General features: G+C 42.9%; 1 protein-coding gene across 3 annotated transcripts in view; it reads left to right on the forward strand.

The window, feature by feature from the left end:
• The window catches only part of LOC140495790 (nitric oxide synthase 1-like), a 108,135-nt gene that overhangs the window by 47,560 nt on the left and 39,824 nt on the right, over nucleotides 1–20,751 (forward strand). For all 3 annotated transcript variants that reach the window (XM_072594898.1, XM_072594897.1, XM_072594899.1), the window contains 4 exons: nucleotides 2,106–2,210; nucleotides 2,798–2,856; nucleotides 4,058–4,168; nucleotides 13,594–13,768. In XM_072594898.1, the coding sequence (XP_072450999.1) occupies nucleotides 2,106–2,210; nucleotides 2,798–2,856; nucleotides 4,058–4,168; nucleotides 13,594–13,768 (450 nt within the window). The remainder of the gene's footprint in view (nucleotides 1–2,105; nucleotides 2,211–2,797; nucleotides 2,857–4,057; nucleotides 4,169–13,593; nucleotides 13,769–20,751) is intronic.

The following is a 20,751-nucleotide window of genomic DNA, read 5'->3' on the forward strand; positions in this document are numbered from 1 at the left end:
CCTTCTGGAAATCCATGCATTAGTGTGCTGTCCTTTACCTACAGCACATGTTACTCTTTCAACAAGCTCCAATACTTTGGTGAAAGAGGTTGCCTTTCACATAATTCTGTTGACTCTTCTCAATTACATTGGGTTTTTCTAAATGTAGAACGGTACACTTGTTAGTGAATAAATAGCAAACAGCCCTCTTACCAAGAGGGTGAGTCAGAAAACAAGAAACTATGGGTGAGTTAACTTGACATCTTTGATGTGGAAGCTATTGCAATCTATCATTAAGAAATGTACTGTTCTACATTTAAAAAAACCCAATGTAATTGAGAAGAGTCAACAGCGTCATGTGAAAGGCAACTTCTTTCACCAATGTATTGGAGTTTGTTGAAAGAGTAACGTGTGCTGTAGGTAAAGGACAGCCCGCTAATGCGTGATACATGGATTTCCAGAAAACATTGGACAAGGTTCAACAGGAAAGATTACGGCACAAAGTAGGAGCTCATGGTGTAGGTGCAACAGATTAACATAGGCAGAAAATTGCCTGGCTGGCGGATAACATGAGTGAATTGGTAGGATCTATACTGGGCCTCAACCTTTTACAATCATTGGCCGATATGAAGGGAATGAAAGCGTGGTGGCTAAATTGTCAGATAACCCAAAGAAAGGTTGGAAGTTAAGTTTAAGGTAACTGGGGAAGTTGCATATGGAAATGGATGGGTTAAGACAGTGGGTAAAAACTGGAAGATGGATTATAATATGGGAAAAAGTGAAAGTGTTCGCTTGTGCAGGAAGTTTTAAGAAAGTACAATATTACTTAGTTGGAGATTGATTGCATAGTTCTTGGATGTAGAGGGTCTAGGTGTTCCAGTGCATAGCTCGAAAAAGATAATGTACAGGTGTAGCAAATGATGAGGTGGGCCAGTGGGATGCTACCCTTCATTCAAGGGGAAACTGAGGATATTGTGCCTCAGTTTTACAGAGCTTTCGTGAGACTACTGTAGTTTTGAACTTCTTACTTAAAGAACAAGGTAGATGGCTCAGGGGAGGTTTACCAGATTGATGCCTGGAATGAGTCCATCTGTAAATTTCTCAATTATCAAAGGAAGAGATTGGACAAATCGGGCTTGTTTCCACTGGTATGGGAAGAATGATGGATATTTTGATTGAAATTTACCAAATCCTAATTGATCTTAAGAAGATGGAGATTGAAATGTCTGTTTTTATTCATTCAAAGCCTGTGGACTTCACTGGCTCGGTCAAGATTTATCGCTCATCCTTAACTGCCCTGGAAGTTATTGGTGATCAGCCTTGTCTTGAACTGCTGGACTTCATTTTGTGTAGAGATATCCACAATACTTAATTTTTAATAGTGCCTCTTAATTCTGACTCACTCCTCAAAATTAAGGGTCACCCTTTCAGCAGAGTTGAGAACTTTTTCTCTCAAAATATTGTGCAACTGTGGAATTTTAACTCAAAAGGTGGGAGTCAGTAAATATTTTTAAGGTGGGGGTAAAAAGGTTCTTTTTAGGGATGGGAATCGAGGAGTATCAGGACATGCCTTGCAAGTGTAATTTTGAGCATACTTGGTGAGTGGTAGAATAGTTTTGAAGGGCCAAATGGTTCCACTCCAAATTTTAATGTTCTTGAATGGAGGGATTAAATTCTAGAAAGAAGGATGAAGAAATGGAGATGGTGGAAATATTCAGGAACAGAAAGAATATGGATAAATAAGCAGAGTGAGGGCTGAATGTACAGATGAAACAACAAGCAATAGATTGAATGGAAAGACAGAAAGCTAGAAGTAGATGGTCGTGGGATCAAACAAAGAAGGGATTAATGTTGATAAGAAGAATAAGGAGGGAGGAATGGAGAGCTAGAATGGAAGAGGTTAAAATTAAGAGATTTACAGATGGATGGGCACAGTTCTGGAATAAAGGGATTGAAGATTGAATGAAAGGACGAAGCGCTGGCTGACAAAGGGATGGTTGTGTAAACAACACATGGAGGGGTGTAATTGCATACCACCATCTCCATCAGTAGCTCTCTCTCTGTCTCTCTTGATTAATCTCCCTCTCACTCTACTCTCTCTCTCCATTTCATGTCTTCTCTGGCAGGTTATGTGTATGGACGAGTATGACATCATTAATCTTCAACACGAAACCTTAGTTCTCACTGTTACCAGCACTTTTGGAAATGGAGACCCGCCTGAGAATGGCCAGGTACAATTCCCATCAGTCACTGCTGGCACACTGTCATTCACAGTTGGACACAGTCTCTGATAATCCAGATTGAGCACACACTGGAACTGTGTTACTGATAGTCTGGAATGGAGCACTCACAGGGACAAATCACTGATAGTCCAACATGGAACATACACTGGAACAGTGCCATTGACAATCCAACATGGAAGACATACTAGGATAGTGTTAATGATGGTCCAACATGAAGTACACACTGGACAATGTCAGTGATAGTCTGGGATCAAGCACACACTGAGACAGTGTCAGTAATAGTCCAGGATTAAACACACACTTGTACAGTATTAGTTATATTCCAGAATTAACCGTCAGTAATAGTCCAGGATCAACCACGCACTGGGACAGTGTCACTGATAGTTCAACATGGAGCATGCACTGGGACAGTGTCACTGATGGTCCAGGATCGAGCACATCATGGGACAGTTTAACTTGATAATCTGGGCATGGAGCAGTCACCTGCTGGAACTGATGTGGGACAGATGTCAGGCAATATTTCTAATGCTTCTCCCCTGTCTGTCTGTGCACTAACTGTCCTCTCACATTTGCAGCATTTTGCTGACCATTTAATGGAGATGGCAAATCCAAATTCCAGTTTGGAGCAGGCAAGGTGAGTAACTGGATTTCACATGGAGCTGTGCTGATGATCTGACTGCACTGTTCCAGAATACACACAACATTGGATCACAGGAACATCAAATGTCAACAGACTGGCCTCCCAAGCAGTGCTATCCAGCTGAGACTGAGAGATAGGATAAGGGCCTTTCTACATCCCACCTGCTCCAGTGTAGAGATCGTCTGTGGTTTATGTCCAACTACATGGTCCATGCATCTTCCGAGTTAGTTTTAATTCACATGCTTCACCACTCCAGGGCAGGTAGGACCTGAACCTGGACCTTATGGCCCAGAGGCTGGGAGACTAATTCTGCACCGAAGATCCTGAGATTTCATTTCCTGACCAAATGGGAATCTGCACTGACATGTTCAGTTGTCCTTCAGACTCAACAGGATTCCCTGCTCTCGCGCATGAAGGACCTCTCCCTAACATTACGTTTAAAAGGTAAAGCTTTCCCAGAATGTTCTGGATTCTGGGCCCTTCGTGGGAACCCCCTACACTTCTAAATACTGAAAAATCTTCACTGGAAATCCCGGACACTGGGAACTCCCTCTCTCCCAATACAGGGAACGCTGTTATTCTCAGACATTGGGAAACCCCCTCTCTCTCAGACACTAGGAAACCTCTTACTTTATGATATTGGGAATGTGTTCTAAGTCCTTGCTTCTCCTTATTTTTTCTGAGGCAGCTGTTAACAGGAGCAGCATGAGCTGTTTGAATTGCAGCAAACTGATAAGGGTGAAACAGTGTCTCCATGAGGGAATGTGCATCTGAGAGGAAATTCTGCAGCTCGGTCCCAGGTGGTTGAAAACACAGGTGCCAAAGGTGGAACATTAAAATCAGATATTATCCAGAGACCAGGGCAATGGGAGCCTCCATGTAGTATAGTATCAGTGATGACATAAAATTACAAAATGTGGCAGAGCAAAACTAGGATGGGTTTGAAAGAAAGGATAGGAATTTTCTGTAATAAAGAAATTGTATGTCTGCACTTCTGTTTGTATGTTTGAAAATGTGTTTGTCTGAGAGAGATAGAGAATGTATCTGAGAGACAGAGGTGGAGAGTATGCGTGTGGGAGGTGTGTAGAGTGTGTATGAGAGAGAGAGATGAAGTGTGTCTGTATGTGTGTCTGTATCTAAATGTGTGTCATATTTGCTGTGTAATGCTTTTGAGTATTTATTTTTTCTCTTTCAGGAGTTACAAAGCTCGGTTTAACAGTTTATCTGAAGATGATTTTGAAGCATACATTGGGGCAGTTACTGAAGACAACAGTTTGGAGAGCACAGGACCATTAGCCAGTGTACGGTAAGGAGATTATAAATCCTATCTGATGTAATGTTAGCTGTGGCTTAGCCTGTTGTAACTCATCTCAAAGTCACAAGGTTATCAGTTCAAGTCCAACTACGAGGCTCAAAGACATACATTGAGGCTGATGCCCCAGTGAAGTGTTGAGAGCGCACTGCAGTGTTGGAGGTGCCATCTCTTGGGTAAGATGTAAACATAGGCCCAGTCTGCCTTCTTGGATTGTTGTAAAAACAGCCAGGCCTATCTTTTCAAAGATCAGAGGGGTGATAGTCACCACTGACCACCCCATTTCCAGGTCAGTGTTCATTTCTCCATCGATATCCCAAGAAATAGATCATTATCTCATTGCTATTCGTGAGAGGTTGCTGTGTGCATAATGATTGCCAGGTTTCCTACATCACACGATGGCACAGTTGCCCAGTGGTTAGCACTGCTGCCTCACAGTGCCAGGGATCCAGGTTTGATTCTACCCTGCCTGTGTGGAGTTTGCACACTCTCCCCATGTTTGTGTGGGTTTCCATTTGGTGCTCCAGTTTCCTCCCACAGTCCAAAGATGTGCAGGTTGGGTGGATTGGCCATGCTAAATTGCCCACAGTGTTCAGGAATGTGCAGGCTAGAAGGGTTAGCCATAGGAAATGCAGAGAGATGGGTCTGGGTGGGATGCTATTGGTGTGTTGGGCCGAATGGCCTGTTTCCACACTCTTGGGATTCTATAAATACAGTAGTGACTACACCTGAAAATGTCCCAAATTGGCTGTAAGTCACTTTGAGACATTTAGTCTTCCTCAAAGCATGAGGGAATGTCTTTCTTCATGAAATTGTGTAGCTGACAGTCACACAAAAGGAATCTAAGACACACAGAGAAATAACCCAAATTATTTTAGCTGCTGGGGATACATTGCATTTTCCAGAGGTTCCTAATTAAATTTGAAGGGCACATGTTCAGTTAGCAGGATTGAAGCCGGATTATGTACAGTAAATGCATTCTTTTTTGAATATTTGAATATGATTGTAACGTTGGATTAGAGAACCACTCAAAGAGAATTTCCTGTTCTTCCAATAACCAACAAAGATAGAGACCGCCTAACCAGATATCCCATCAGATATCAGTGTTTGGAGAGCACAAACTTCTCTGACATTGTAGCATTGAGTCACAGAACACAGACAAAGGCCCTGCCAGTCAAAAACAGCTAACTAGTCTAATCCTATTTTTCAGCAATTGGCCTATAGCCTTGTCATCACAATTGCACATCTATATACTTGTTAAGCTATGAGGATTTCTGACTCTCCTACCTTTACAGCAGAGCTCCAGATTCCCACTACTTCTGAGAGAAAAGATTTTTCCTTACATTTCCATGGACCTTTTGCATCTTAGCTTAAATCCATGCCCCCTTGTCATTGCTCCCTCCATTGGGGGTAAAAGTTTTTTCCTGTTTACCCTATCTATGCCCCTTATAATTTGAGTAAGATTTTAACTTGTGTCTACATCACCAATCGAACCCATGACCTTTAAACTCCAAGGGAAACTGAGCCAATAGACACTTGTCCAGGAGGTGGGAATATCTCAGCATGACTCTGGAGAAGAGGGGAAGATAGAGATGAGTTTGGTTGAGGACAGTGGGGATTTTAGTTGGGTTTAGGATATGTGAGTAATTTGGTTTGGTTTGGTTTGGGGAATTGAGTGGGGGTGTAGATTGAGGTGAATGAGGAGGCAGAGGATTTGTGTAGAGAAAAGTTGGAATAGTTATTTGGTGGTACAGGGCTGGTTTTGGCATTTGGGTAGAAAAGATGTCGGTTTGAGTGAGGTTAGGGTTTATGATGAATTTACATGGTTTTGTGCTTGCAAATCCAGGAATGGCCACAGCTCCCAGAGGAACCGACTGAACAAATGATCAGTGATCCTTTGATTGCCCAGTAGCCTCAGAGGCCGGACGTCCTGTTAAATTAGATTAGATTACATTAGATTAGATTAGATTACTTTACAGTGTGGAAACAGGCCCTTTGACTCAACAAGTCCACACCGACCCACCGAAGCGCAAACCACCTATACCCCTACATTTACCCCTTACCTAACACTACGGACAATTTAACATGGCCAATTCACCTAACCTGCACATCTTTGGACTGTGGGAAGAAACCAGAGCACTCAGTGGAAACCCACATAGACACGGGGAGAATGTGCAAACTCCACACAGTCAGTCGCCTGAGGCGGGAATTGAACCCGGGTCTCTGGTGCTGTGAGGCAGCAATGCTAACCACTGTGCCACCGTGCCACCCACCAAATCCAGTGGACATCCCATCTTGAGCTCATATAAGATTCCAGGATTGTTAGATACAGGACATGTGGCCAAGCATTGTTGTTAACTTACAAAGCACAAGGAGTGGACACCCAATACTCAGTCATGATTTTAGTATAGCAGAATAGGCAAGGCACCAAATGAAGTATCAACAAACAAACTCATGCTTTTATCTCAAATGAGGCTTCGAGGCGTGGTAGTAGTTTGGTGCACCGACCTTTACACCGCTGAGGCTAAACGCCAGCTCGCAGACACCTCCTCCTACTGCCCCCTGACCATGACCCCACTTCCCATCACCAAACTATCATCTCCCAGACCATCCATAACCTCATCACCTCGGGGGATCTCCCATCCACCGCCTCCAACCTCATAGGCCCACAACCCCGTAACGCCCGTTTCTACCTTCTGCCCAAAGTCCACAAACCTTACTGCCCCGGCCGACCCATTGTCTCAGCCTGCTCCTGCCCCACCGAACTCATCTCGGTATACCTCGACACAGTCCTGTCCCCCTCAGTCCAAGAACTCCCCACCTATGTTCGGGACACCACACACATCCTCCACCTGCTCCATGATTTTCGCTTCCCCGGCCCCCAACGCCGTATCTTCACCATGGACATCCAGTCCCTATACAACTCCATCCCCCATCACGAAGGCCTCAAAGCCCTCCACTTCTTCCTTTCCCTCAGACCCAAACAGTACCCTTCCACTGACACTCTCCTTTGACTGACTGTACTGGTCCCCACTCTGAACAACTTCTCTTTCCAATCCTCCCACTTCCTCCAAACCAAAGGAGTAGCCATGGGCACCCGCATGGGCCCCAGCTATGCCTGCCTCTTCGTCGGATATGTGGAACAGTCCATCTTCCGCAGCTACACTGGCACCACCCCCCACCTTTTCCTCCGCTACACCAATGACTGTATCAGCGCTGCCTTGTGCTCCCACGAGGAGGTTGAACAGTTCATCCACTTTACTAACACCTTACACCCTGACCTCAAATTTACCTGGACCATCTCAGACTCCTCCCTCCCCTTCCTAGACCTCTCCATTTCTATCTCGGGCAACCGACTCACCACGGACATTTACTATAAATCGACCGACACCCACAGCTACCTAGACTAACCTCCTCCCACCCTGCCCCCTGTAAAAACACCATCCTATATTCCCAATTTCTTCACCTCCGCTGTATCTGCTCCCAGGAGGACCAATCCAATACCGAACAACCCAGATGGCCTCCTTCTTTAGAGACCGCAATTTCCCCTCAGACGTGGTTGACGATGCTCTCCACCGCATCTCCTCCACTTCCCGCTCCTCCGCCCTTGAACCCCGCCCCTCCAATCGCCACCAGGACAGAACCCTACTGGTCCTCACCTACCACCCCATCAACCTCCGGATACATCGTATCATTCTTCGTCATTTCCGTCACCTCCAAACAGACCCCACCACCAAGGATATATTTCCCTCCCCTCCCCTATCAGCGTTCTGAAAAGACTCCCTCCGTGACTCCCTCATCAGGTCCACACCCTCCACTAACCCAGCCTCCACTCCCGGCACCTTCTCCTGCAACCGCAAGAAATGCAAAACTTGCACCCGCACCTCCCCTTACTTCCCTCTAAGGCCTCCATATCCGTCACAAATTCACCTGCACCTCCACACATATCATTTACTGCATCCGCTGCACCCGATGTGGCCTCCTATACATTGGGGAGACAGGCCGCCTACTTGTGGAACGTTTCAGAGAACACCTCTGGGACACCCGCACCAACCAACCCAACCGACCCATGGCTGAACACTTTAACTCCCCCTCCCACTCTGCCATCACCAGACCATGGCAACACGACGCCTGAAGGAAGAGCGCCTCATCTTCCGCTTAGGAACCCTCCAACCACAAGGGATGAATGCAGATTTCTCCAGCTTCCTCATTTCCCCTCCTCCACCTTATCTCAGTCCCAACCCTCGGACTCAGCACCGCCTTCTTGACCTGCAATCTTCTTCCCGACCTCTCCGCCCCCACCCCTTCTCCGGCCTATCACCCTCACCTTAACCTCTTTCCACCTATCGCATTCCCAATGCCCCTCCCCCAAGACCCTCCTCCCTACCTTTTATCTTAGCCTGTTTGGCACAACTTCCTCATTCCTGAAGAAGGGCTCATGCCCGAAACGTCGATTCTCCTGCTCCTTGGATGCTGCCTGACCTGCTATGCTTTTCCAGCAACACATTTTTCAGCTCTTATCTCAAATGCCCGTAAGCTTGCATGTTCACACCTCTTTTTGATAACCATTACACCCACGAAATCCAAGCTTGACTATTTCTTGTCCCATCTCTTATGCCATTAAACTGATCAAAGTTGAATTCCTTTTCATAGAACCACATTGACTCTGTCCAATTGCATTATTATTTTCTAAGTGCCTTAATAATGAATGCTAGTATCTTCCCTATGATAGATCTTAAGGTAACTGACTGATAGGTTGCTGATTTTTGTCTCCCTCCTTGAATAGAGATGTTGTATTTCTAGTTTTACAAGCCATTGAGCTCTTTCCAGAATGTAATGAATTTGGAAAGATTCCAGCCAATGAAGACACTATCACTGAAACCAATTTCTTTAAGATCCAATAATGAACCATAAGACCATTAGGGACTTTCAATTTTAAGTAGGTCAGGCAGCAGCCGAGCAGAAGGAAAGTCAACATTATTTTGCCCAAAATGTCGATTCTCCTGCTCCTCAGATGCTGACTGACCTGCTGTGCTTTTACAGCACCACATTGTCAATCCTGATCTCCAGCATCTGCAGTCCTCACTTTCTCCTCCCCAGAAAAGCTCACCTCACCTCGTAATCTGTTAAAGTATGAGTGACAGAGAACTCCCAGATTCCACTATTTAAAGAAAATAATATCAATTTATTCTTTACCTCTAAATGTGAATATTAAACAACAACTATTCACAACTCTAAACCCTCTTTCTCTTAAATGCTTATTACCTGCCTCCAATTCTATAACAATGTACTGTTCCATTAGAACACTTATTAAAAGTACATCAAATCAATTTCAAAACCATACTGCGGCTGTTGTCATCATCTGTGTCTTTCTTCCTTCAGCTGAAAATCTCCCTGGGTCATCTTCTTTCTTTTTACTGTGATGATGCTTCATACGAAAAGGTACCTTTGAGAGACAGTGTCTTAATCTTAGTATCTCTCTCTGTCTCTCTCTTTCTCTCCCTGTCTGTCAGTCTGTCTGTCCCTCTCTCTCTCTCTCCGCCCCTCTCAATATCAGTTACTCTGTCTGACTTTCAAAATACCTGCCTTTTTTATACAGCAAACATCGGGTCATCTCATTCTTTCGAGGTTGGCAGAACAACCAATTCAAACTTGATTGGGTTTTAGTATCCTGAGGCATAATTTAGGCTGATTGGTTAAATTCAAATAGTTGTCAAAACAGCAACCTACTCAGATATCTATTCACAACCAAATGTTAGATATTTTCAATTTTCCAGTATACTCTGAGACTGCTAGTTAGTCATATGACAGGTGCTTGTAAGCTTTCAGTGCACTGTCTCTTAAAGGTATCGTACACGCCTTCAGTTTCATAACATTCCTCATCGTTAAATTTATCTCTATCCTTATAAATGTGTCAGTGCTTCTCTATTATCTTAACTTTATAACCTATTTTTTCCCTTTCGCCTTCACCCAATCATTTCTTCATACCCTTTGTCTTAAATTTAAGACAATCATTTCAGGCTCATGTTTCTCATTCTCACACTGAACTCTTTCACGTTATAATCACTCTTGTCTTGAGGATCCTTTAATATGAGATCATTACTTAATCATGTGTTCCTACACATAACGAGGTTGAAATAGCCTGTTCTCTGATTGCTTCCAGAATATACTATTCTAATACATTTTCCCCAAAATACTCCATCAGCTTTTCCTGCAGGCTACACTGCCAGTTTGGTTTGTCAAATCTATATGAAGATTAAAATCACACATTATTTTGCATTTTTTTCTTTATTCCAAATGCCTATAGGGATAGATGTTTGATTACTCTAGGTCAAGTCAGCATAAGGAGGGTTGGGTTTTCGAACAAGAATTAAGATAGACAAGTCCCCAGGTCTGGATGGGATCTATCCTAGAATACTGAGGGAAGTGAGAGAGGAAATAGCTGGGGCCTTAACAGATATCTGTACAGCATCGTTGAACATGGGTGAAGTCCTGGAGCATTGGAGAATTGCTAATGTGGTCCCTTTGCTTAAGACGGGTAGCAGGAATAATCCAGGTAATTATAGACCGGTAAGCCTGATGTCAGTGGTAGGGAAGCTGCTGGAGAAGATACTGAGGGATAGGATCTGTTCCCATTTGGAAGAAAATGGGCTTACAGTGATAGGCATCATGGTTTTGCACAGGGAAGGTCATGTCTTATCAACTTAATAGAATTCTTTGAGGAAGTGACAAAGTTGATTGATGAGGGAAGGGCTGTAGATGTCACATACATGAATTTCAGTAAGGCATTTGTTAAGGTCCCCCATGGTAAGGTGGTGGTTGCTTGGGTTCAGGATGTACTAACTAGATGGATAAAGAACCAGCTGGGCAACAGGAGACAGAGATTTGTTGTGGAAAGGAGTTTCTCAAAATGGAGACCTGTGATCGCTGCCGTTCCACAGGGGTCCATGCTAGGACTAATGTTGTTTGTGATATACATAAATGATTTGGAGGAAGGTATAGATGGTCTGATTAGCAAGTTAGCAGATGACACTAAGATTGGTGAAGTAGTAGATAGTGAAGGGACTGTCAGAGAATATAGCAGAATATAGATAGATTGGGGAGTTGGGTGTAGAAATGGCAGATGGAGTTCAATCTTGGCAAATGTGAGGTGACACATTGTGAAAGATCCAATGCAAGAGCAAACTCTGCGGTAAATGGAAAAGTACTGGGGAAAATTGATGTACAGAGAGATCTGGGTGTTCAGGTCCATTGTCCCCTGAAGGTGGCAAAACAAGTCAATAGAGTGGTCAAAAAGGCATACGGCAAGCTTTCCTTCATCAGAAGGCGTATTGAGTTCAAGAGTTGACAGGTCGTGTTACAGTTTGTTAGACCACATTTGTTATACATTGTACAATTCTGTTTGCCACATTACCAAAAGAATGTTGATGTTTTGGAGAGGGTTCACCAGGATGTTTCCTGGTATGGCGGTTGCTAGCTATGAAGACAGTTTGAGTAGATTTGGATTATTTTCATTAGAAAGACAGAGGTTGAGGGGGTACCTGATTGTGATCTACAAAATTATGAGAGGTATAGACAGGGTGGATAGCAAGAAGCTTTTTCGCAGAGTGGGGGACTCAACTCCTCGGGGTCATGAGTTCAAAGTGAGAGGGGAAAAGTTTTGGGAAGATGCGCATGGAAAATTCTTTATGCAAACGGTGGTGCATGCCTGGAATGCGTTGTCAGCGGAGATGGTAGAGGTGGGCACGATAGCGTCATTTAAGATGTATCTGGACAGATACATGAATGGGCAGGGAGCAAAGGGATACAGACCCTTAGAAAATAAGCAACAGGTTTAACTAGAGGATTTGGATTGGCCCAGCCTTGGCTGGCTGTTCCTGTGCTGTAATTTTCTTGGTTTTTTTTCTGTAATTTTTAAAATTATGTTCTGTCACGCTGTGAGGAGACCTACACAGTACTCCCAATCAGTCACTGCTTTCATTGCTATGCCTGATCTCCACAAAACTGATTCTACATCTTGACTTCTGAACAAAGATGATTTCTCAGCACTGTGCTGATCTCATCCTTTATTAGCAGAGCTACTCTACCTCCATGACTATCTCATGTCCAACCTTGGTTACTGTTATGAACCAGGCCAGATCCCCTCAAAATGTTCTGAGCAGGCAGCCTAGACCCTAACTTTTCCTTATTTTATAGGCAGATGTGAAGTGGGTGTTACAGGTGTGATACAACTGGCCAAACCACTGATCTTGAAGCAAAACACAATTCATTTAAAGAAAACCGTTAAAACATGAACAAAAGAAAGTGAAATTTGGAATAACTTAACTATTAAAAACTTAACTGACCTGATACAGTACGTAGTACTAATTAACTGTTCGAATACAGTAACGTCCCATAAACACACCCCTTGGCAAAAAAAATAAATTCAAACACAAATGCTTATAGGCAGGAGGGAACAACATCCAGAGGGAGATTTCAGAGAAAGTCAGAGAAATTTTTCACTGAAACTTGCAACTCTCCTGGACTCTCACATCTTGTGACTGGTACAGCCAAAAACAAACTAGAAAAAACCTAAACTGGAAGAACAACTAACCATGGTTAAACTAGATTCTTCAACACCTCTGCCTTTACAACTTCTCTTCAAAAAACCCAAGGACAAAATAACCTTTGTAATGTAACAGCATCATCACAGTTACATTGCAGCCATGATTCTGTAAAGGATATCCTATTAAAACCATTGATTTCTATTTCTGCTCTCAATTCATTCATCTTTGTATGATTTTTAAAAAACATATTTATTTATGGGGCATGTCTATCACTGACCAGGTGAGCATTTATTGCCTGGTTGCCATTAAAAGAGATGTGGTGAGCTGTCTTTTTGAATTGCTGCAGTGGTATAGGAACATCCACCACAATACTGGACAGGGGGTTCCATGATTTTGACTCAGCTACAGTAAAGGAATGGCCAGCATGACTTTATATTACTTGCCATTTATCAAGCAAGCCTGGAAGTTTATTTTATTCATTCGTGGAGTGTGCGCATTTTTGCTAAGTTAACAATTATCACCCATCCCTTGTTGCCCTGGAGAATGTTGACCAGATCTGCTAATTTTGGTTATAGACTGCACCAGTATCTGAGAAGTCACAAATGGTGCTGAATATTTTGCAATCCCCACTGCTGCTCTCTCATCAGAGAGACATGACTGCTGGTGTTTTAACCCGAGGGTTACAAAGCTCTGAGATTGATCCTCCCCTTCTCCCTCATCTTCTCCTGCTCCCTCATCCTCTCCTCCCTTTTGCTTTCTTATTCCTTCAACCCCTCTCCTCTCCCCTTGCTCCCTTCTCTCTCAATCCATAAGCTGCAGATACAGCGACTGCCAAGACAGAGAGTTACAATCTGATTTGTTTTATTCCTGTAGGTTTGCAGTTTTTGGCCTGGGTTCACGAGTGTACCCACATTTCTGTGCTTTTGCCCGTGCCATCGACACCAAACTGGAGGAGCTGGGAGCCCAAAGAATCTTGACCATGGCGGAAGGAGATGAGCTGTGTGGACAGGACGATCTATTCCGGCTCTGGTCCAAGAATGCTTTTAAGGTTTTTTGCAATGAACTGACAACCTCTCTCATTCCCATTCCTCAGGCAATCCATCCTGTCTGTTGGTCACATTTCTTTTCTACCTGTCTTGAAACATGGTTCCCTGATATTTCACTATCCATTGGCTGAAATGTAGCAGACTGGCAAGTGCCATGGAGAGGGGAAACAACTTCCCACCATTGTCAGAATGGTCTGGGGAAGAACTAACACGGAATTCTTGGAAAAGTGGGAAGGTATTTGGACAATTACCATGTCTTCACATGTATTGGAGAGGACAGAGTGTTTGGAAATGGGTCAGTGGTTGTCAGAATGAAAAGGTGGACAGTTTGTTTGCAAGGAGGGAGGTGATAAAGATATGTCTAAAGGAGAGAGGGTCGACACCTAAAGGGAGACAGCTGTTTATTGTATGTACTTATCCTTGGGATTATCCACATCCTTAGAGTTACCATTGACCAGAAACTCAATTGGATTCCCTAGATAAATACAAGAGCAGGTTAGAGTCTTGGAATATGGCTGTAAGAAACGCATCACCTAATTCCCCAAAGCTTGTCCATTATCTACAAAGCACAAGTCAGTAATGTGATAGGGTATTCTCCAGTTGCCTGGATGAGCACAGCTTCAACAACACTCAAGAAGCTTGACATCATCCAGGACAAAGCAGCCTGCTTGATTGGCGCCATATCCACAAGTATCTGCTCACTCCACCATTAACATTCAGTAACAGCAGTTTCTACTTCACCAAATGCATGAAAGATCCTCAGATAACACCTTGCGAACCCATGACCATTTCCATCTAGAGGGGCAGCAGATACGTGGGAGCACCATGACCATCCTGACTTGGAAAGTTATCACCAATCTTCACTGTTGCTCGTACAAAATCCTAGAATTATCTTCCAAACAACATTGTGGGCCAACCCACAACAGATGGACTGCAGCAGTTCAAAAGGCAGCTCACCACCACCCTCTCAAGGGCAACTAGGGATGGGCAATAAATGCTGCCTAGTCAGTAATGCCCACATCCCTCAAATGAATAAAAAAATGTTAATACAGGGGTCACAAACAGAAATTGATGATCAGCAATTTGATGGGATTAGGATCAGGGTGGGGAGTTGTGGGGAGGTTGAATCTCATTGACAAGTCTACCAGAAGGGAAGATCCTAGAAGATGAGATTGATTAGAACAAAGAACAAATAACAGGAACAGGCCCTTCGGCCCACCAAGCCTACACAAAACTAGATCCTCTGTCTAAACATGTTGCTATTTTCTAACAATCTGTATCCCTCTGCTTCCTGCCTATTCATGTATCTGTCTATTATGCCCGCCTCTACCACCTCCGCTGGCAACATGTTCCAGGCATCCACCACCCCCTACAAAAAGACCTTTCCATGCATATCTCCCTTAAACCTTTCCCCTCTCATCTTGAACTCATGACTTCTAGTAATTGAGTCCCCCACTCTGGGGAAAAAGCTTCTTGCTATCCACCCTGTTTATACCTTTCATGATTTTGTAGACCTCAATCAAGTCCCCCCTCAACCTCCATATTTCTAATGAAAATAATCCTAATCTACTCAACCTCTCTTCATAGCTAGTGCCCTCCATACAAGGCAACATCTGGTGAACCTCCTTTGTACAGTCTCCAAAGCATCAACATTCTTCTGGTAATGTGGCGACCTGAACATTATGTAGTATTTCAATGTGGCCAAACCACGTCCGATACAGCTGTAATATGACCTGCCAACTCTTGTACTCAATACCCTGTCAGATGAAGGAAAGCATGCTGTATGCTTTCTTGACCACTCTATTGACTTGCGTTGCCATCTTCAGGGGACAATGGACCTGAACACCCAGATCTCTCTGTACATCAATTTTCCCCAGGGCTTTTCCATTTATGACATAGTTCATTCTTGAATTGGATCTTCCAAATTACATCACCTCACATTTGCCTGGATTGAACTCCATCTGCCATTTCTCCACCCAACTTTCCGATATATCTATATTCTGCTGCATTCTCTGACAGTGTCCTTCGCTATCTGATACTCCACCAATCTTAGTGTCATCTGCTAACTTGCTAATCAGACCACCTACACCTTCCTTCAGATCATTTATGTATATCACAAGCAACAGTAGTCCCAGCACGGATCCCTGTGGAACACCACTGGTCACAGTTCTCCATTTTGAGAAACTCCCTTCCACTACTACTCCCTGTCTCATGTTGCTCAGCCAGTTCTCTATCCATCTAGCAAGTACACCCTGGACCCCATGCAACTTCACTTTCACCATCAGTCTATCATGGAGAACCTTATCAAATGCCTACTGAAGTCCATGTACATGCCATCTTCAGCCCTTCCCTCACCAATCAAATTTGTCACTTCCTCAAAGAATTCTATTAAGTTTGTAAGACATGACCTTCCCTGCTCAAAACCATGTTGCTTATCGCTGGTAGGCCTATTTCCTTCCAAATGGGAATAGATCCTATCCCTCAGTATCTTCTCCAGCAACTTCTGTACCATTGACATTAGGCTCACCAGTCTATAATTACTTGAATTGTCCTTGCTATCCTTCTTAAACAAGGGACAACATTAGCAATTCCTCTGGGAACCTCACCTGTGTTCAAAGATGTTGCAAAAATATCTCTCTCGTTTCCCTCAGTAACCTGGAATAGATCCTAACAGGACGAGGGACTTATCCACCTTAATGTCTTTTAGAATACCCACCTTCTCCCCTTATGCCAACTTGACCGAGAGTAACCAAACATCTATCACTAATCTGTCATGTCCCTCTCCTCAGTGAATGCTGATGCAAAGTATTCATTAAGAATCTCACCCATTTTCTCTGACTCCACATATGACTTTCTGTCTTTGACCTTGAGTGGGTCAACCCTTTCTCTCATTGCCCTCTTGCTCCTTATATACAAATAAAAGGCTTTGGGATTTTCCTTAACCCTGTTTGCTAAAAAAAAATTTATGGCCCCTTTCCATCCTTTTAATTCTCCTTTTCAGATTGGTTCTACTTTCCTGATATTCTTTCAAAGCTTTGTCTGTTTTCCTTATGTATGCTTCCTTTTTCCTTTTAGCTAGTCTCACAATTTCACATGTCATCTATGATTCCCTTATCTTGCCATTTCTATCCCTCAAACAGCTGCTCCCAATCTACATTCCCCAGCTCCTGCCGAATTTTGCTATAGTTGGCCTTTCACCAATTTAGCACTCTTCCTTTAGGACTAGTCTCATCTTTGCTCATGAGTATTCTAAAACTTACAAAATTGTGATCGCTATTTCCAAAGTAATCCCCTACTGAAACTTCAACCACCTGGCTGGGCTCATTCCCCAACACCAGGTCCAGTATGGCCCCTTGCCGAGTTGGATTATTTACATACTGCTCTATAAAACTCTCCTGAATGCTCAGTACAAATTTTGCTCCATGTAAACCTCTAAGTGAATCCCAGTCACTGTTGGTAAACTCTAAACCTCCCATCACCACCACCTTGTTGCACCAACAATTTTCCATAATCTGCCCAACACCAATATTTAAAAGGCTTCTGAACGGGTACATGAATAGGAAACGTTTAGAGGGATACAGGCTAAATGCTCGCAAATGGGATTAGATTAATTTAGGATATCTGTTCAGCATGGACCAAAGGGTCTGTTTCTGTGATGAAAATTCTGAGGCTCAATGTTTAATTCTAGGGTTTGGACCATCCACTGTCATGAACCTAAAATTGTCAATGATATTTGCTACATCAGGACCAAATAGTGAGTTTGCCAGGAGGCTACAAAGTTTTATAGACCTCTGTACACTTTGCTCTACCACTCAACTTAGTGTCATCTGCAAACCTTGACACACTATACATGGTCTCCAGCTCCAAATTGTGAATAATTATGGTCCTATTCATGTGCCCGTCCAGATGCCTTTTAAATGTTGAAATTGTACCTTTTATACCAAAAGTGTACAGAGGGCAGTAAAACTTTGTAAAAGGACATAGTTTGAGTGAGTGTACAAGGGTCTGACAGATGGAGTACAATGTTAATAAATGTGAAGTCATCCATTTTGGTAGGAATAACAGTAAAAAGGATTACTACTTGAATAGTAAGAAATTGCAGCATGCTACTACGCAGAGGGATCTGGGAGTGTCCTTGTGCATGATTCACAAAAGGTTGGCCCTGCAAGTGTAAGAGATAATTAAGAAGGCAAATAGAATTTTGTTCTTCATTACTAAAAGGATTGAGTTTAAAAGCAGAGAGGTTGTGTTACAGCTTTATAGGGTCCTGCTTGCAGTTTTGGTCTTCTTACTTGGGAAAGGTTGTACTTGCATTAAGAGGGGTGCAGAGGAGGTTGACTAGTTTGATTCCCAAGTTGAGGGGGTTGGTTATGAGGATTATATTCATTGTAATTTAGAAGATTGGGAGTGGGGGGTGGGGATCTTAAAGAAACATGTAAAATGATGAAGAGAATAGATAGGGAGCAAAAGAAAGAATTAGAGAAGATATTTGCACCAGCGGGTCAAACTAGGATAAGAGGGCATAGCCTCAAAATTGGGGGGACCAGATTTTGGACTGAATTAGAAGGAACTTTTTCACCCAGAGGGTTGTGAATCTGTGGAATTCCCTGCCCAATGAAATGGTTGAGGCTTCCTCAGTAAATGTTTTTAAAGCTAAGCTGGATAATGTTTTGAACAGTAAAGGAATTAAGGGTTATGGAGAGAGGGCAGGTAAGTAGAGCAGAGTCGACATTAAGATCAGCTATGATTTTATTGAATGGCGGAGCAGGCTAGAAGGGCCCAGATGGCCTATTCCTGCTCCTAGTTCTTTGGTTCAGCCTCCATCCCTTCCACCAGCAGCTCATGCCATCTATGTAGCAATTCTGTGTGAAAATGTTACCCCTGAGGTACCCTTAGAATCTTTCCCCTCTCATTGTAAACCTATGCCCTTTAGTTTTGGACTCCCTTACCCTGGGAAAAAGACCTTGGCCAGTCACCCTAACGATGCTCATCATGGTTTTATAAGTCTCTATAAGGTCGCCCCTCAGCCTGTGAACTGCATTGAATTGAATTGACTATCACGTGTACCAAGGCACAGTGAAAAGCTTTGTCTTGCGAGGAATACAGGCAGATCACAGAGTTAAGTAGCACAGATAAGTAATTAATAGGAAAGCAGCAGCAAAAACAAAAACACAGGTCTAGGCAAATGACGACTCAGGGAAAATAGCTCAAGCCTGTTCAAACTCTCCCTCCAACTCCAGCAACATCCTGGTAAATCTTTACTGCATCCTTTTAAGTTTTACAACATCTTTCCTATTGCACAGTGACCAGAATTGAATGCAGTATTCCAAAAGTGTCTTGCTTCCTGTCTCCCATGGTGAGGGACAGTACAAATGCAACAAAATCGTGCTGAAGCTGCTGTTAAAAAAAGACTTGTTCAGTAACAACTGGAGAATTGCGGCCTATTTTGGGATTTGAACTTAGGGAAGTGTTAAATCGGATTTTAATTAGCACATCTCTGTGACAGCTAAATGAACACATTAGACAAAGGTTCAGAACTGAACTGAACTGAAAAATATTCAGCCTTTATTAAAAAGAAACACAACATGCAGTGATTTGGCTAAAAATATGAGAAGAGAGGCATGATTTTTCACGCTTTACAAAGGAAAGGATAACATTTAACTACTTTAAAATATGCTGAGAAGTGACAGATTATCTTGGAATGTTTGTGATCCATAACACTGAACGTTTCCTTATTGGTTTTCCAAAGCATCAATCTAACTTTGTTTCTGTGTCTGGATATTTTGTTTAGGCTAAAATCTGCAGTTCGAAATATAAAAGGAGACTAGAGATTTTGTATGCTTCCAGCCTGTGTTATGTTTACTGTCTCTAACCTTTTGCCATAGTCCTTTATAACTCAAGAGTTGGCCAATTTTTTTCCCATCATGCAATGCTAAATGTTCCCCACAATACCACAGAAGGACACAAAGGCTTCAGAGAGGGTGCGAAAAAGATTCATGAAAACCATTCCCTTATGAAGAACTTCTGTTATGTCGATTGACTAAAAAAAAGCTGGGACTGTTTTCAGTGGAGAAGCAAAGGTTGAGACAGATTTGACCAAGATATTGAAAATCATGCGGGGTCTGGACGGAGTAGATAGAGATAACCTGTTCCCATTAGCGGAAGGTTCAAGAACCTGAGGGCACAGATGTAAGGGAATTTCGGAAAGAATAAATGGAGGGACAAGGAGAAACACAAAGCAAGTGTTTCAGGTCTGGAATAAACTATCTGCGAGTGTGGTGAAGGAATGTCCATTTGAGGTTTTCAAAAGAACCTGATGAGATAAAAGCTTTCATGCACATCCACCTATGTGATAGAGCTGGTTATCACTTGTGCATTTTCCACATTCTCTCCAGCTTTGTAGTTCTTGTTATTTAGTATTTTTATTAAGTTGTCATCTAGTTTGTTTATGGCTACTAAAGCTTCCCCATCCCTTCAGCTTCTGGTTTGTGCTTTTTTTTTGCCCTTGTTAAATTCCATTCTCTATCTGGCCTTCTTTTTCTGTACTGCTTTTGTTTGACCTCCCTCGCTTATTAATAGGATTCTTTCCAATGATCTATGATTTAATCTTCATTATTTGGGCTTATACTACATTTTCCTCCCTTCCACCTCAGTAGTTCATGTTTGCAATCAATGGGCCTAATCTCCTGCCCGTCATCATGCACATTAATTCAGGTTTTATGTTTACTAGCGGCCTTCTCAGCTCCACTTATAAAAGTTGCACCTCTCCATTGACCAGCTCCTTTCTCATAAATATTTGACTTTGATGCCTCCTTTTACTAGTTGTCCTTTGGAATCAATGGACTCATATTGAGCATCAGAATTAATCTGTCCATTACTAGATAAACTATCAATTGTGGTAGTTTGATCTTTCTAGCTGTGCAACATTTGCTTATGAGACATACCTAGCTTCTCTATTATTTTGTAAAACTCCTTCAGAATCTAA

Source organism: Chiloscyllium punctatum, chromosome 25, assembly GCF_047496795.1.
Source record: "Chiloscyllium punctatum isolate Juve2018m chromosome 25, sChiPun1.3, whole genome shotgun sequence".
NCBI lineage: Eukaryota > Metazoa > Chordata > Chondrichthyes > Orectolobiformes > Hemiscylliidae > Chiloscyllium > Chiloscyllium punctatum.